The 14,493-nt window shown below is 35.7% G+C and overlaps 2 protein-coding genes across 2 annotated transcripts; one reads left to right on the top strand and one right to left on the bottom strand.

The window, feature by feature from the left end:
- Nucleotides 1-394: 394 nt before the first annotated feature.
- Nucleotides 395-4,559, bottom strand: gal3st1b (galactose-3-O-sulfotransferase 1b; the record flags this gene model as incomplete). Its single annotated transcript, XM_084399968.1, has 2 exons — nt 4,511-4,559; nt 395-1,541 (listed from the first exon to the last, which is right to left on the bottom strand). The coding sequence occupies exons 1-2, from the start codon at nt 4,555-4,557 to the stop codon at nt 395-397; spliced, it is 1,194 nt and encodes a 397-aa protein (XP_084256094.1). The 5' UTR covers nt 4,558-4,559.
- A 3,303-nt stretch (nt 4,560-7,862) lies between these two features.
- Nucleotides 7,863-13,599, top strand: srsf9 (serine and arginine rich splicing factor 9). Its single transcript, XM_084400781.1, has 5 exons — nt 7,863-7,986; nt 8,731-9,082; nt 9,170-9,384; nt 11,056-11,228; nt 12,936-13,599. Exons 2-5 carry the CDS (start codon nt 8,925-8,927, stop codon nt 13,155-13,157), a joined length of 768 nt encoding a protein of 255 aa, XP_084256907.1. The 5' UTR covers nt 7,863-7,986; nt 8,731-8,924; the 3' UTR covers nt 13,158-13,599.
- Nucleotides 13,600-14,493: the final 894 nt, after the last annotated feature.

The raw sequence follows: 14,493 nt of genomic DNA, 5'->3' as shown, positions 1-14,493 counted from the left end.
AATTAAAAGAGCAGTTTCACGTCTATCCTTGTATTGTTCAATTGCTTGAGGTAAATATGGGATTTAGAAATGAATTAGTAATAATAAATAATGTTACACTTTCTAGAGAGAGTAAAGTAGCTGACACTGTTGAAGCTAGTAATTAATATATATTTTTAGAGTAACTTACCCAACACTGATTAAAACGAATTTTCACCCGTAAAAATTCGCCAAACAACAATAAATGTAACCTTACAAATCGGAGTTGTGATTTTCAGTTATATTACTTGCATTTTTTTAGTATATTAAAAATAATACTAATAATTTAAAAATTAAACAACCAACAAATTAACACAGTGAGAATTAAAAATGACCTAAACTTTAATTTAGTATGAATATAAAAATCTATATGAAGTCATGAACTCATCCCAAACTGAATGATACTATCCTTAAACCAGCCCCATAATCTAGTGATCCACAGATTGACTCCTAAATCAGTCAAATACTGGATCTCAGGTGTCAGCATTTTCCGGCAGAGCTCTTGGTACTGCTGGTCAATATCGGTCCTCAGGTTGAATCCTAATATGGAAGCTTTTCCAATGGGCTGCCAGGGTTTCATGTGTCTGTCTGTGATGTCCTTCGCCTCCACGGCTCGCCCTCCATCAATGCAAATGGCCTCCATCTCTGCGTTTCTCCTGCGTAGCTCCTTCACATGCTCCTCCATTCGGCTCCGGCCGTACGCCTCCACGCGGGCCCAGAAAGTGGCGTTAAAATGCTGATAAAGCTGCCAGTCAGCGCCGCTCCATTGCCGAGCTTGAGTCTTCATCTCCGGGCTCATGAGAGCTACAGACGTGGCGTTGCGAGCATTAATCTTAAAAAACAACAAGTCGTCCATTTGCCAACATAGAGCATCTTTTAGCAGAATGAGCGACTCCTCAAAGTGCTCCGATATTAAAACATACTGAAAATGCTTTTCGACGTATTCAATGCCTTGTTGAACTCTTGGATCTCCAGCATCCAAATCGTTCTCGAAGCCAAAGTCAAAAAACTGTAGGTTCTTGAGGTAAAACGCGTTGATTCCCTTTGGGTTGAAGTAGCGGTTTGGGTGGGCGAGGAACTCTTTCAATTGGTTTTCTCCAGGTATTCTCCATGTTTGGGGTATGTAAGCTTTGAAGTAGTGAAATGTTGACTCAAAAAGCTCTGCGGGATCTCGTATGATTGTGAAGAAGATGGCGTCCGCCGGGAGTAGCTTCTTCACCTCGGGCGCATTGAATCGCATGTGATTGCACACGATATTATAGCACGTGCCCGGCTGGTAGCTCTTCACTTGAGTTCGAAAGAAGCTGGACGGGTAGGAGAAGTCATTACGGCTGTCTGGGAGAGCAAACTTCAGATGATGCTTTTCTCCAAAGCGGAGGAGAACGTTCATTAAAGTGCTGCTGGCCGTCTTATGGGTCTTCATGAACATCAGGTTCACTTTAGGCGCACAGGCCACATCTTCTCTGATGCTCTGGGAATTGTTCCACACTTTAATGTTTGGTGCACATGGGGCCAGAAGTACACTGAAAAAGATGTTAAAAAAATAGAGGATGAACACTGATTTATTTATACAGTTGTCAAAATTTGAACTGGATCAAAACCGGTCAAAGTTATACATGAAATTTGAACAATACCCATTTTTGTCTTAGGACAACTTTGATTAACTTTAAATGTGGACTACTGTATGTCGATTTGACTTCGGAGTAGAAGCGAAAATGGTCCTTTAAATGTAATTTATTGCTGAAATCATGGCTGAAATTTAACCAAAGGCCAGTAAATATATCAAGCTCTGTTAATAAAAATATAATGGATTGTGACACAGCAGCAGCAAATGGGCTTGCCAATAAGCTTTAATCTTAGTAGTTTCCAAGTTATTTTATAGCGCAAAGGAAAAAAAGATTCAGAACCTATAAATAAATACACACGCACGTGTGTGTGTGTGTGTGTGTGTGTGTGTGTGTGTGTGTGTGTGTGTGTGTGTGTGTGTGTATAAACTTAACAACCGTTTCTAATTGTAGGGTATTTACTAAAATGTTTATTCATTTCATTATTATTAGCATTATTATTATTATTACTAGCAAATTCTGTGCTTAAGAAGTTTGCAACAGTGTGAACATGCCTTTAATACACTTAACAATCTTAAGTACAATGTACTAGATTTGTTTAGTATCCACCTAAAAGTTCAGAGTACAAAGACTAATCAAGTTAAATCAACAAATTTTCCAAAGTAAGTTCAATTCACTAGTTTTTCTTAAGTAGATTCAGCAATTACTTTTTACAGTGTGGAATGAAATACAGCTTTGGAAAATTTAAAGAGACCACTGCTAAATGTATCTGGATTTATTATTTAGATGTGTTTGTGTAAAATTAACTTTTTTTGATACAAAAAAAGAAACTAAAACTGAAAATTTTAGGTAATCAGTTACATCAAAATTTTTACATTTAGAAATTCAAAGTTTGTTAGCAGACCTAGCAGATTTTGCTCTTGTACTCATACGTTTTAATTGCTCTTAACTTGAAATCTTTGAGTAATCTAATTCATACATTTAATTTAAAATGATCATGTAATTTCAACTTTAAAAAAAAATGTAGTAGTGGAAACTTGGTTAGCTTTAACTAGCTAATTCAGTAAATGCTAACTTTCTAAATGGTAACACAATCTTAAAATTAAACTACTAATATCACGGCAGGTTGCAGGAAGACAGAAGAAGATGAAGGTTTAATGGGAGTAATATACAGGGCAGCAGAACAGGCAACACACACTAAATACAACGGAGATCGGACAAAGCATAACTGAACAGACGGAACTTGAATGCAAACACAGATGACACTGATTAATGGAACATTAATGGAACATTTTGAGTCTTATCAGCAGTTCTGATTTGTTTACTTTTATTTAACAGGGGTGTGCATGTGACAAGACTTTTTTAACCACTGTAACGCATGTGTCAGCAAGAAATCAGATTATAAAATCAGCAAATTGAGAGATCACAGATAAGCGATAAGGAGCGATTATAGCTATTGGAGCACCCATATTATTATGGTGGTTATCATAGTATTTTAAGGTAAAAAGATGATTTTGATAGTTCAAGTAGATTGGTATAACATTTTTCATGTGGTTAAATATATAGACCTGTAATACTGGAAAAATAACGGTATTTTACATTTCTGGCAACCACAGCTTGTTTATCGTTAATTTAACAGGATATTTTTTACATTTTATTTATGCCATACACTGGAACAAAAATCTGTGAAATTTACGGTAAAAAAAACGGCAGCTGTAAAAATACAGTATAGCAACATTTGAGATTTTACAGATTATATAACGTTTATTTACCAACCTATTGAAGTACTAATATCTGTTCTGTGCCTTTGTAATACACTGACAACCACCAAAAACACATGGTGATGAGGAAGTCACATGATGAATCAAAGCTCATCGCAAGCAGCTTTTGCACAAGCTGAGAACGGCAATGCTAATATATAAAAGACACAGTGTCATTCACACAAACACTAAACACCATCATGGAAACACACAACACTAAAGTTATGCGATAAACATTCATTTAACAACATGTAACATAAAAACCTAATGTACACTGATAAGAACAAACTAGGGCATAGTTATTTCAGAAGTGTCACTCAGGGAATTCCGGGAATGTCAATTTACGGGTTTCACTGTAAATTATACAATGATGTTTTCTTTTTCACTTCTGTCCATTCAACTGTTTTTTACTTTAAAATAAAGTTAGATTACAGTTATTAACCATATATCAATCATAGGGAAACTTACTGTTAACCAATAAAACAGGATTTACCGTTACATTTTTACAGTTATTCACCGTTAAAATCACCATCATTTTTTTATCGTGTATTCCGTCTCAATGTCCGGCACGGGGAAATAATGATAATGCAGATTACAAGGTGAGGTATCTTTACTCAATAACTTTTGACCATTCAGTCTGCAAATTTTAAGAAAAAAATCTATAACGAATGTCTTTTACTTTTGCTCAGTTTTAAGCGTCCTTGCTGAATAAAAGTATTAATGTCGGAAAAATCGGAGTAGTTAAAAGGATGGCTTTAAATAGACCCCATGATTGGTGATGGGGATCGTAAGTAACCAATGTAAACCCTGATCCTCAAAATAATTAATTGGTTTGAGTTGGGTTAACTTAAATTAAACAAATTCGTTCAATCAGATTAAGAACTTTCTTTTCCTTTTGCGTTCACAAAACTGACACATTTAAGTAATTGTTACATAGTTTTGAGTTTTATGAACTTTTTATCTTTTTATTTAGATAAACTTAATTAATTAATATAAATTAAATAATAAAATTTCCCAGCATGCTTTGCTATGGCACTTGAAAGGGAGAGTAAATGCTCAAATTAAATGTTCTAAAATGTGTGTGTTTTTTTGTGCAAGATTAACGTTAAGTGGGAGATTTAGTTGTCAATATGCTAAATGTTCAAAGAAACAACAAAGTGTGCTTACCTGTGTGTATCCAGGGAGGCTGGAGCAATAAAACAGTAGAATCCCATGATGCAAATCACAAAAGCCCCCAAAAACAACTTTTGTGTCACTCGCTTCATCATCCTTCCAAACTCTCTTGGATCCTTAAAAGGAAATCATAGATGAGATCCCTTTATCTCTATACCGTGGCCGATTGCACAGACCGTAGACTAGTGTTTTACAAGAACCAAAAAAACAAGACTGTTCACTCCTCGCTGATTGCTAGTTGGACTAGTTCTTAAGACGGTGGCAGTGTTTATGCAACTATGATATCAGATCTTTACTCCTTGAAAATAAGTTTTATTAGACATGTTTTGATTTTTGTTTGGTATTTTGCAAACTCTGTTTACCTGTCTAGCTACATTTGTTAGAATATGCATTGTTGTTATAGTGTGGAGGATTTGTATGCACAGAGTTTCGTACTGTATATTTGGACAGAAAGTGTTTCTTACTCTGTGTTTACACATCAAACAGGCGAATGCCAGTGTTTACTGTACAACTCTTGTTTCAAAGTTCCTACTTTTGCCTTAATGTCATTCCAACACACCTTAAATGCAACATTTACTATATATCAAGTGGATGAAATGTCTAAATAAGTGGTTAAAACTAATAAAGTTTGCCTCGTTCTAAGAGTTTAATGAAAAACACTGTGTAAATGAAAAACACTTGTAAAAGCAAGTCCTTCCTGAATGATGTCGTTTCGGAAAGGCGTGTCAGACATGCAGTTAATTAAGGGATAGTTCACCCAAAAATGAAAATTCTGTCATCATTTACTCACCCTCAAGTTGTTCCAAACCTGTATGAGTTTCTTTGTTCTGCTGAACACAAAGGAAGATATTTGGAAGAATGTTTGTAACCAAACAGATCTCAGTCCCCATTGACTACCATAGTATATATTTTTCCTACTATGGAAGTCAATGGGGACCGAGATCTGTTGATTACAAACATTCTTCCAAATATCTTCCTTTGTGTTCAGCAGAACAAAGAAACTCATACAGGTTTGGAACAACTTGAGGGTGAGTAAATGATGACAGAATTTTCATTTTTGGGTGAACTATCCCTTTAAGAACACGTCACAACGCATTCAACACTTTCTCCTCTCATGCATTTTCAAAGGCTTTGATTCGAAATCGCATACGCTAATATGACCATTCTTAATATGATGTCATCATTCCATATGATGTCATAACAGATTTGAGTGCAGCTGAAGCCTTGATCCCAGAGATCATGGCCAAAGACGGAGATAATATAATATAACAGTGCTCAATCCAATAATTATTGAAATGATAGACATCTATAGCGCTCATGGGAACCTGTTCTGCTGTTCTGAGAAAAACCTCTCCGTTCTTTGTGCTGATTAGTTTGATGTTTATAAACGATAAACTGTCAGTGTGGAGCAAAGGAAGGTCGCTCACACCCATCCGTGATTTAATAAAACCATGAAAAGATGTTGTTTCATCGATGTCTGATGTGGTCAGCACACACCCCGCTCATGTTGTGACACGCTAACATAGTGACATACTGTGAACATTAGACTTGTGATAAAACCTCGAAATAATCAATAGTTATATATATATATATATATATATTTCAGTTTTAGTTTTAGTTATTTTAGTACATGCTTGTTACAACAAAAATAAAAATGAGAAATGTTGAAAGTAAAAAGTATCCAATTAAAAAACTACTCAAGTAGCTAGTTACTTCGGATCATATATAGGCCTATATATATATATATATATATATATATAAAACATGATATTATTTAGTTATTTTTTTTTTTAAATTACTATTATTATCATAATTAGATAGGCTATCTTTGCAACAAAAACTGAAGAGACAAGCATTATTTCTGCCATCTGTAGCCCGAAACTCATTGCCTGTCCTTTGGTTTGTATAATAGTAACTTATACAACTACATTTGGATTATTAGACAATGTCGAAATAAAGTGACTCTGCAGAGTTTTGCATTCATTTGGTGTTCATTTCATAAACTGTGGACAATGGTCGCTTATTTAATGTATACATTAATGTATATGTTCGAAAAACGAGTAATGTCATACTTTGTAGTAGTGCTATCGTGGCGTAATAATCTGTTTGTTTGTAAAATGTATTACCTGAGTGAAATGAAATCGAATGTATCGTCCTGTGGAATCATTCATTCACAGACACCTTACGAAGATGTTCAACTAATAAACATCTTCATCGCTGGCAAACATATGATGCATTTGCAGATTTGCTTTCATTGACTGTACTGTAGGTCCACGGCCACTTCATCCAACGCTCTTGATGTTCTTAAATCTTCCAGTTACGACTCATCAAACATAAGAACATTCAGATCATTCAAACTGATTCGCGAACCGATTTAGACAGATCTGCCAACTTGTTTGATGAAGTCTTTGAACAGAATCGACTCAATAGAGTGATTCATTTGTGAATCATGCCCAGAAAAAAGATACAGCGCGCTTGGTATTAAAACTACTCATTTAACAACATGTATTGCGTTAAAATAAAGTAACGAGAGGAACGTCGCCCAACGTAACGAAGTAAAAGTACAGTTTTTTCTTTAGAAATGTACTCGAGTTAAAGTAAGTACCCACATTTAAATCTACTCTTAAAAGTACAATTTTTCTAAAATAATACTCAAGTAAATGTAAGTAAACGTACTTCGTTACTACCCACCTCTGATTATATTCTTTATGCATTTTTTTTTTTTTGCAAAACATTGTTAATGATATACTTTAAATAACTGAACTTTATTTTATTTTATTGACTATAATAACATATTTTTTTTACTATAATAACATTTTGTTTTATTTATTTGAGCTATAATGACATTATATGTATTTATTTTTTATTTGAACTATAATAACATTTTATTTTATTTTAGCTATAATATTATTTTATTTTATTTTAGCTATAATTACATTTGTTATTTTATTTTAAATATGACATTTGACATTTTAATGACATTTTTTATTTTAACTATAATAACATTTTATTTTATTTTAACTGTAATAACATTATTTTTAATTGTCTTTTCTTTAAGCTATAATGATTTTTTTTTATATAATATATTTAATTTAATTTGAACTATAATTACATTTAATTTAAATTAACTATAACAACATGTAATGTTATTTTATGTTACTTTAATAACATTTATAAAATGTATTTAACGTGATATAATAACCTGTTATATTATTTTAACTATAATAACTTTAAATTTATACTTCATATATATTTATTTATTACACCGATACCCTGAAGTGCTCGTGTTTTGTCGTGTGTCGTCGCTCGCTCGCAGGTTTCAGCGGTCCCGCGGTTTCAGCGGTTTGCTGCAGTTGCTTGTTTCCGCCTGAAGGGGCGGGATTTTAATTCTCTCACTTCCTGATCCGGGAAGGGGAAGCGCGTGCGCCTGTTTATCCTCGGTTTTTTAATACGAGCTGCAATTTATTAAGGTAAATCAAACTATAAATTCCCCTTATATTTAATCTTTAAACAGATTCGCGCACGAGGAAAAAGGCAGACCTCGTAAATTGCTCGTGTTTTGTCATGTTGCTCTGAGCAGTTGGTCTCAACAAAGGAGCTAGCCGCTAGGATGCTAATGTCATTGTGTTGTATTGTTACCAAACAATACTTAAATATGACAATTGTATGCCTAATTTAAGTGATTATTATATATACTAGTATAAATGAACGAATCTAGGTTTATATTTTAAATTGCGTGGGGAATTAACAACATTAGAAGAGATGAGAGATGTTAGCACTGTTAGCAGCTGTCATGGCTCCTCCAGTCATTTGCATTTGACTCCTTTATTAAACATACTCCTTTATTAAGCATATTTTTTCACATATTTGCAGAGTTATTCTCTTTACTAAGCCCCTAAGCTAATACCAGAGTCACTCATAATGCCCTGCTCATTACAAAATGTTTTACAATGTTTGTGTTGAATGATATTTAACATAATAAAAGTAGTTTTTCTAGATCTTGGCATAACGTATGGTAGCTTAATACGTCTTCTATATCAAAATGAGATGATATTTTCCCTACAAAATGTAAATCTCCATTTAAATCATGCACACATGTGCTTCTTAGACGTTATTCAAATGTTTTGTGGTCGATTGGAAGCATCATTCACTCCCTTGTTCCTCATCTGACCCTCGTGTATGTTCATATTGACTGATTATCCTGTGTTTCTAAGTTTTCAGACTGTGGTCCTGGAGAAGGTCCTCTGCTGGGTTGCTTGAGCTCGACATGCACTGCTTCCACCAGAGTTTAGAGTTGTAAATAGTGGCTTTTAGAAGAACGGACTAGAGTTTGGATGTTTTAAAGACCCTGACCCGGAAAAAAACGCTCTATTTCCTCGAAGGCTGCAGGTCCAGAGAGGTTTAAGCCATGTCGGACGGACGGATCTACGTGGGAAACCTTCCCATGGAAGTTCAGGAGAGGGACATTGAGGATCTCTTCTACAAATACGGAAAAATTCGGGATATTGAGCTGAAGAACAACAGAGGCACCATCCCGTTTGCCTTCGTGCGATTTGAGGATCCACGGTGAGTCGCACGGCCTCAGAGAGCTCATGGACGAGGCTTTTTCAGGTGTAGAACGAAAATTAGGAGCACTTTCCTCTCTTCCTCTAGGGATGCCGAGGATGCGGTCTTTGGAAGGAATGGATATGCTTTTGGAGACTGTAAGCTGCGTGTGGAATACCCTCGTTCTTCCGGATCCAAATTTAGTGGACCTTCAGGAGGAGGAGGTGGAGGAGGAGGTGGTGGAGGAGGAGGAGGAGGAGGAGGGCCACGGGGAAGGTTTGGGCCCCCGACACGTAGATCTGAGTTTCGTGTTATTGTAACCGGTGAGTTAAGAGATTTGAGACACTCGCACCTTCACTTAAATCAACATGACATCATAAATATCGTCTACAATAATATCGTGATTGTTGTTTTAATGATGTGCGATCTGACATTATCAAGTATGTCCTTCACTTTACAAAAACACACTACGTTGTGTAGTCTAGTAGGTTAGACTAGTGCGCTTGTGCATTTAGTGTGCATGCTTTCACTGCATGATTTACTCTATTAAAATGCATTTATAATGCCCTCAATATTCAAGATAAGGGCAAAAATGCCTCTATGTCTTTTATATTTATATCATTTAATATAGTTAGTTACTATAGTTAATATAATTCATTTAATAAGTCCTCCTGTAGTCAATAATTTGATCCCTTAAATCATCTTTGATCACCCAAATTACATATTTAAAAGTTTTTTCTTTGGACAAAAAATTCGTCATGTCTTAAAATATCTTGAATGTAACTCGACACCCTCGCCTCATTTAGTATACGTGGTTTTATGAATATGCAAATGAGCCCCGCCTCCACTCACTCACTCACTCAGCTCAGAGATCCACTGGTTGACGATCACACGTTGATCTGATTAGTTACAAGGTAGTTTGTGACGTCAGAAACACCAGCGATTTCAAAGCGTGTTTTTGAGACTGTCTTTGGTTCACTGCAGTTTTAAGGAGGAAATACTCAGCAATGGTGTCGACTTATGAATTTACACATGCTTTGTCTTAAAGCATCTTAAAAACACCACACAGACACATAAACAACAGCTGGATTTTCAACACGGGACTTTAATCAATCGTTTTTTCTCTAAATATCAGCATGATTACAAATGAGATATTGATTTTATACAACAGTTCAATAAACAAATTGTTAATATTAAGTGACTTGCATTTTAGACACAGTATTGCCTGTTTTTACTCCATTTCGCCAACAAAAATAGTTCCAAACAAAACCACAGGACAGTTGTGCATCTCTGAGCGACGCACAGGTGTTTCCTTACTGAATGAACGAATCACTTGAATGAATGATTCAATGACTCACTCATCAAGTAAGTCAAATGATTTGTTTCTGAATGAATCAGCCGTTTGAATGAATCGGTTTAATGTCAATGACTCATTAACAGTGACTCGCTGCCTCCTAGTGGCGGGGAGGGGATCTTTTTATTTTTTTTTAAATCATTTCAAAATATAAATATTCAGCGTTTTATGTCTAATTAATCACAACATTATTTCTGCATGTGTAACTGCAGGTTAAACGCATCCATGTCCCTCTGAGCTGCATCTAAATGCCACTTCAGATGCAGCTTCTGCGTTGCAAAGATACATTTTGTTGATTTCATTTGTTTGGAAAAGATGATTTCTGTCACTGCTGTGAACTGACCACCACACAGAATACAAGGAATATCAAAAACTTTAGGAGTCAGACGTGCACTCCTAAACCTAATCACTATAGAAGTTTACCCAACTATGACGACTTCTGCTTCTGAGAACCATAGAAATGTGAAAAGGGATTACTTTTTATTTACTGAGAATCATAATGGGTTGTGAATGCTTGACTTTAATTTTGCAAATGGATGTTAATTTGTTTACATGCATATCACACAAATGTTTACAGCACTTAACTCTCAAAGTGTTTTGCAGATGGGTGTATGAACATAATAAAAACCTTTCCCTGCAGGTCTTCCTCCCACTGGCAGCTGGCAGGACCTCAAAGACCACATGCGTGAGGCCGGAGACGTGTGCTTCGCTGACGTGCAGCGTGACGGCGAGGGCGTGGTTGAGTTCCTCAGACGTGAGGACATGGAGTACGCGCTGCGGCGTCTGGACAGCACAGAGTTCAGATCACACCAGGTGAGGAAACATGCATTGATTGAGTGTGCAAATTCAGACATGTTCGTATCATCTCGCCCCCCCAACGATCACACGTTGATCTGATTGGTTACAAGGTAGTTTGTGACGTCAGAAACACCAGCGATTTCAAAGCGTGTTTTTGTGACTGTCTTTGGTTCACTGCAGTTTTAAGGAGGAAATACTCAGCAATGGTGTCGACTTATGAATTTACACATGCTTTGTCTTAAAGCATATTAAAAACAACACATTGACTTACAAACAGTGTTGGGGAAAGTTACTTTGAAAAAATAATGCATTACGATATTGCGTTACTTAGTTACTTTTTAAGAAAAGTAATGTGTCATGTCACTTTTGCGTTACTCACTTGGGCTGGGCTTTTTTTTATAACAAAAAAGTTATATTTTTGGGCAAATGTAAAGGCCTTTTCACACAAAAATTTAAACAAGGCTGAAGAAAATGTACGTATGTAAGGTGCGCAGCTCAAACAAACCTTTCAGGTTTGCATGAATCCATACTTCACCAACAAGTTCAGCAGCAAGTACATTGGTCAATAAAGTGAGATTAAATGCATACAAATATTTGTTTTATTTAACAGTAATTATTGGAGGTTTGCGTATTATTCTGATTTTGCATTTCACTGATTTTATTAATTTTGAGGAATACTGAATCTCTTTTTGTGCAAGTGAGACGGGTAAATGCACGCTCACATTTAGTCCAGAACTACAATAAACATCATTTTTAAATACAACGTCTCTGCACTTACTCACGATTTTTCTCAGCATGGGGACAGAAAAGCTGTCAGTCATGGGAAAGCAAAGTAACTTGCGTTACTAATTTGAAATAAGTAACTCAAATATTTTGCTGTAAAAGGAATGCATAACTTTACTAGTTACTTGAAAAAAGTAATCTGATTACGTAACTGAAGTTACTTGTAATGCATTACTACCCCCAACACTGCATATAAACGACATTAAAGGGGTGGTTGATTATGATTTGACTTTTCTAACTTCAGTTAGTGTGTAATGTTGCTGTTTGAGCATAAACAACATCTGCAAAGTTACAACGCTCAAAGTTCAAAGCAAAGGGAGAGATTTGCTTTTAAAGAAATCGCTTTTTAAGGACTACAACAAACGGCTGGTAGAGACTACACCACATTCCTCCCGGGTTAGTGACATCACCAACCCTAGAATTTGCATAAACCCCGCCCCTGGAACACGATTTCGACAGAATATCATGATAGAAGATGGTCAATGACTAGAAGATAGTAAACTCCACATCAGCAACATAAATTCACCAACTAACCATTCAGAAATGTCCTGTTGCTTCTACATGTTGTCACTTCTTCTTGAGTCTCTCCATCATTGTCTGACTCCGGTTTGAACATAAAAGGCTAATAGTTTTTGAAATTTTCAGTGCATGACTTGTTGAAGCTCCTCCCCCTGTGCCGGGAGCAGCAGCTCATTTGCATTTAAAGGGACAGACACAAAACTAATTTTTGCTCACCCTCAAAAAGTGACAATTTTAACATGCTATATAAAAATATCTGTGGGGTATTTTGAGCTAAAACTTCACACACACACTCTGGGGACATCAGAGACTTATTTTACATCTTGTGAAAAGGGCATTATAGGACCCCTTTAAAAGCTCCAGTTTTAGTTGGCGATAATACCCCTGATTTAAAGTTCATCCATCTTGTTTGTTGTGCAGGGAGAGACGTCCTACATCAGAGTCATGGAGGAGCGAGGCACAAGCTGGGGTCGCTCGCGTTCCCGGTCCAGGTCTCGCGGACGCTACTCACCCGCGTACCAGAGCAGAGGGTCTCCGCCCCCCCGTTACCGATCGCCACCGCGTCACATGACCCGCCATAGCCCGCCCTCCCGCCGCCCCCCGCTCCAGCATCATAGCCCGCCGCCACGCCACTATCGATGAGCGCCAGCTCCTTTTCTCGGCCGTCTCGCCCTCTTTTCCTTTCTCAATTTTGTAATTTACATTCCATTTTAGGAACCCGAATGGCCTTATTCACCGTTCAGTTCATGCGAATATGTAAATGATCATGTGGATGATGCGTGTGTGTTTTCAGAACAGATGATGCGGTTGTGAATGTGAACGATCTGAAGATGAATAACCCGTTTTGTCCTTTGTGATTGGCATGAGGTGACATTAAAGACGTGCTGTTTGTGATTAATCTGGTCTATTTCATAAACATGACAATTTTTTATGATTTGAATAAAAGGCTGGAATTTTTAAAATGTTTCTTTCTGGAATTTCCCCCTATGTGATCTTTTTTTTGCTTTTCTGTTTGTTTTGTATCATGTGATGACTGTATGCATAATTTTTTTTTTTTCTCAATTAAAGCATCAAGTCAAATTTACTCCCGCGATGTATCGTGAGTCATTTTTACACACCGCCGTTTTGCAGGAATAACGGAAACAATAACAGATAACGGAAAAACAGTAAATTGTGAGTTAAAAATAAAATAAATAAATAATTAAAATGATGCATTAAGGTTAACAGGCATTGTCAGTAAATGTTAAAATGAGCATTAGCTAAGATTAATTAAGATTTATCAAATGTTACTTTTGTTGTCTGTTACGGATATTTCTATAGCAGTTAATATTTTATTAGTTATGCTGAGCTCTCAATATTTCAGATATTGATCTTTCTTTGAGAAATTGCTCATTTAAACCTTAAAATGTTCTTTGACTTATCTGAGCCATTTGTACAGAAAAACTTTAAGCATTTTAATTTCAACTTTTTTAATTAGTCCGAAATATATATTTTCCATTAGTGTACTGATGTGACGCCACAGATTTAATTAGGTTTCAATAAATAGCATGTGTTGGATTCTGTACATCACGGATTTGTTGATGACAAAGAAGTGTTAGAAGTTACACAAACAGAGAAAACATGTTAATTTACAAAGAATTAAATTCCTCTTTTTTTTATATTGAGCATGCATGTATACCCTTTTCTGTTTCTTCTTCCTCAATATGTGAATATATTTTTCTTTAATATCTTTGAATATATTTGAAAGTTATCCTTAGTTCATCATATACAATCAATACCTGATGTTAAAAATGTTATTAAAGTTTTTATGATGCTATGGAATTCTTTAGAGCATTATATGTGAAACGTTTCTATCTTTCTAAATGCTACATGGATATTTTGTTGGAATAAACGATTAATAAATAATAAATAAATAAAAACTGAGCTTTAAAAAAAAAATAAAAAAAAAGATTACTGATGGCCAATCAAATCAAAGAAG

This window comes from Rutilus rutilus (genome assembly GCF_951802725.1).
Source record: "Rutilus rutilus genome assembly, chromosome: 25".
Classification (NCBI taxonomy): Eukaryota; Metazoa; Chordata; class Actinopteri; order Cypriniformes; family Leuciscidae; genus Rutilus; species Rutilus rutilus.
This window is presented reverse-complemented; position numbering and strand designations above follow the sequence as displayed.